Genomic DNA, 3889 nt, shown 5'->3' with positions numbered 1-3889 from the left:
GCGAGTAAAATTTTGACTCCAAATAATAAATGATTAAATGAAGTTAACTGCTCTGTGTGTTTTTGAATGGCGAGTGTGTGTCTTCTATTCTGTAATTACTTTAGTTTCAACACACGATCTCGGAGCAAATCCTTTATCAGATAAATATAAGTTACACACACACACACACGTGTGTGTGTGTGTGTGTGTGTGACGGCATCTTATATTTTTCTCAGTTTTCTCTATTTCCAACTGAACAACATTTTTCTTTTCTGTCTTTTTTTTTTTTTTTTTTTTTTGCAACCTTGCAAGATGTAATTTGAGAATAGCTGAACTGCTATTTCTAGCATGTTGTACCACCACGTACATAATTTATCTTGGATTATGATCTATTTGTTCTGTGATTACTTCAAAAAAACATTTCTTTTACCTTCAAATTCGTTCATTTACTTTTACATCCATTCTTTTCTACTTTTATTTTTCCATGCCAGCATGGGTTAGACAAATATTTTACTGAGGCATTGTTTTACTGTTGTATTGCCTTCCTGTCACCAACCTTCACCTGTTTGTCACATAAGGGATCTCTCCAGGTCATACCCCTAGTACTACAGACAGCATCATCATTTAGTGTCCTTGCTGGCATTGGTTAAATGGAACTGTTAAGCCGGAGATCCGAATTGGGTTTCAATCTAATCTTGGCCTGTTTTCTACCACTGGATGCCCTTTCTAATGCCAACCACTCCAAGAGTGTAGTGGGTACCTTTTGTGTGTCACCGGCATGGGTGCTAAAAAAAGTCACAAGAGGGAAGAGTCCCAAGGGGAGAACGAGATGGTTGGATACTATCCAACTGGAAAGTATAATGGCAGTTGCTTCTGATAAGGTCCTCTGGAGGAAGCACCTGGAGACTCTACCCACCTCAACCCTCCTAGGAATAATGGCTGGAGTAAATGGATGGATGGATCTCTTATTCCACAAGGTTTCAATGCCATGGAGTAAGTCGTTGACAGAAGTGCTTAGTCCAACATCACTCAAATAAGTGAGCCCAGATGTGATCACACTCACATAGAAAATCTGCCTCAGTGTACTCCACCCAACCCATGCCAGCATGGAAAAGTGGATGCTAAATTGATGTTATTGATAATGATGATCTATATCTTTTACCTTTTACTTGTTTCAGTCATTTGATTGCGGCCATGCTAGGGCATTGCCTTGAAGTATTTCAGTCGAACAAATCGACCCCAGGATTTATTTTTTAAAGCCTGGTACTTATTCTGTCAGACTCTTTTGCCAAACTGCTAAGTTATAAGGACATAAACACACCAATACCAGTTGTCAAGCATTGGTGGGACACACACATACAAATATATATGACAGGCTTCTTTCAGTTTCTGTCTACCAAATCCACTCACAAGGTTATGGTTGAAGACACTTGTCCAAGGTACCATGAAGTGGGCCTGAACCTGAAACCAGATGGTTGGAAAGCAAGCTTCTTACCTCACAGCCACTCGTGCACCTATGCATATACCTATGTATTTTTCTTTTCAGTGTTTGGTTAACAAAAAGTAAACTGCAATTAACAAACTATGAAGTGAAACCATTCCGCAAAGAATGGGTAAAAGGCAAAATCAAAATACATTCGGGGAGAAAGGAACTTTCTAACCCAGTGAGTATTAAAAACGTTTTGTTTTTTGATTTTCTGATATTTAAAAAAAATGACTTTGTTTTGGATTTTTGAGGGAATTTTTTTGTTTATTCTATTCAAATTATCTTAATACACACACACACACATACGCACACACGTTTGATGGTCTGCTGCACAGTTTCACTCTACTAAATGCCATTCCCAAAACATGAGTTGAGATGTCTCCAAATACCTAGCAACAGACCAGTACCAGGCAGTGAATCATTTGGTACCAGGCCACTCAGAAAGAATAAATTTCAAAATTTCATTTCCATTTTATTAACTGTCACACTCTACAGGTTGTTTTTGCATTAAACATGTAGTGTACATGCAGTCTATATGTATGTATTACACCCAGAAGAGTTCTAACAGCCAATAGTCTTTTGACACTGGAAAAATCTTATTTGGGAATTTTACTCAAAAATACCCCTATACCACCAAGAAAGGCTTACCTCTGAATTTTTCTGTATTATATATGTAATAGTTAAAATATATATATTATGTACTTCATTGTGATTTGTTACGCATGTGATCCTGTCTTCTGTGGGAAAATTGTCTGGCTTGAGATCAGTCCATGGTGCAAAAAATGTTGACAATTGCTATCCTAGACTGCATTAATTAATCCAAGATTCTTACCCAAAGTATTGTCACTTGTTATCTCTACAGATTTTCTGTAGAGATTATAACCATATTCAATAATGTTACACCGCTATATTCAGTGGCTTGTTTAACCTTTTCGTTACCGACCCGGCTGAGACTGGCTCTGGCTCTGAGTACAAATGTCTTGTTTTCATAAGTTTTGACTTAAAATCTTCCACCCAACCTTAGTCACAATTTATGTTCCCAACACTAGCTGAATGATAACTAAGTTATTTTACTAAATTCTTTGTTATATTTAAAGTAATTGAAAGAAACACAGAGCATCTCAAAATAAATATAGTAACAAAAGGGTTAAACAATGTGAAGGAGCAAAAACTCCTGAGATATGGAGTATACGCCTATTATCCATTTTCCATCTTTGATCTTGTTTACTACATCTGGCGTCTCAGATATGAAGCGTAACGAAATCAGTACTGGCTATAATTTCTATAGAAAATCTGAATGAGTGATGTAAGAGCACTGCTAACACAGTAGAATACAATTTTGACTTATATGAACATTTAATGTACTCTGTAGTATATTACAGTTTCATAATGAAATACAGTGTCCCTACAAGTCATTAATATCCCAAAGTATTGTAATATAATGTGAACCTATTTGGTTATATAACCAACTGAATCACTTGATAGATATTTATAAATGAATATTGAATTTAATTATTAATTACTTGTGATTCCAATTGATAGTTTGTGATTTTTGGTAAACATTTTCTCTGATCTTTGTCAGTTTGATACAAATGCATTTGTCCAGTGATTGACTGTTTTTATCACTTTAAAATTTTCAGCTCAATTATGCCCGGTACTACCTGCCAAAACTGTTTCCGAATTTGAAGAAGCGTGTTATTTATATAGATAGTGATTGTATTGTACAAGGTAAGATATCTCTCTCTCTCTCTCTCTCTCTCTTTCACTCTCGCTGTGTCCTTGAGCAAGACACTTTATTTCACGTTGCTCCAGTCCACTCAGCTGGCAAAAATGAGCAGTACCTGTATTTCAAAAGGCCAGCCTTATCACACTCTGTGTCACGCTGAATCTCTACTAGAACTACGTTAAGGGTACACGCGTCTGTGGAGTGCTCGGCCAGTTGCATATTAATTTCACGAGCAGGCTGTTCCGTTGATCGTATCAGCTGGGTCCCTCGTTGTTGTAACTGATGGAGTGCTCCTCCTACAATCCATATACACTAGCATCCCACCAGCTGAGGGCATTCTAACAACCCAAGAGCAATTAGAGCGAGGCCAGAAGCTGGCCATAGACTTCCCACCAGCAGTTCGTATATATATGTGTGTGTGTATATATATATATATATATATATATATATATATATATATTTTGTGGAATTCTCTTACACTCCTGGACTTTTTTGACATATTTTTAATTGAGGGGAGTAAAAAAGAAAAATTAAAAAATTTTTAGTCAATTATTTCATTTAGGTTTTTAGTCACATGACACACTTTAGAATTTTTAGTCGATTGTATTTACCCTCTTGATAGGCTGTTCTATATATACTCTTTTACTTGTTTCAGTCATTTGACTGCGGCCATGCTGGAGCTCCGCCTTTAGTCGAGC

At 36.6% G+C, this 3889-nt stretch overlaps 1 protein-coding gene across 2 annotated transcripts in view; it reads left to right on the top strand.

Moving 5' to 3' along the window:
* Window positions 1-3889, top strand: part of LOC106883501 (glycosyltransferase 8 domain-containing protein 1) — a 21928-nt gene that overhangs the window by 8092 nt on the left and 9947 nt on the right. For both annotated transcript variants that reach the window (XM_014934530.2, XM_014934531.2), the window contains exons 4-5: window positions 1526-1643; window positions 3106-3193. In XM_014934530.2, the coding sequence (XP_014790016.1) occupies window positions 1526-1643; window positions 3106-3193 (206 nt within the window). The remainder of the gene's footprint in view (window positions 1-1525; window positions 1644-3105; window positions 3194-3889) is intronic.

Source organism: Octopus bimaculoides, chromosome 12 (assembly GCF_001194135.2).
Source record: "Octopus bimaculoides isolate UCB-OBI-ISO-001 chromosome 12, ASM119413v2, whole genome shotgun sequence".
Lineage (NCBI taxonomy): Eukaryota > Metazoa > Mollusca > Cephalopoda > Octopoda > Octopodidae > Octopus > Octopus bimaculoides.
Note: the sequence above shows the minus strand (reverse complement) of the source record. Positions and strands in the feature narration are given on the sequence as shown.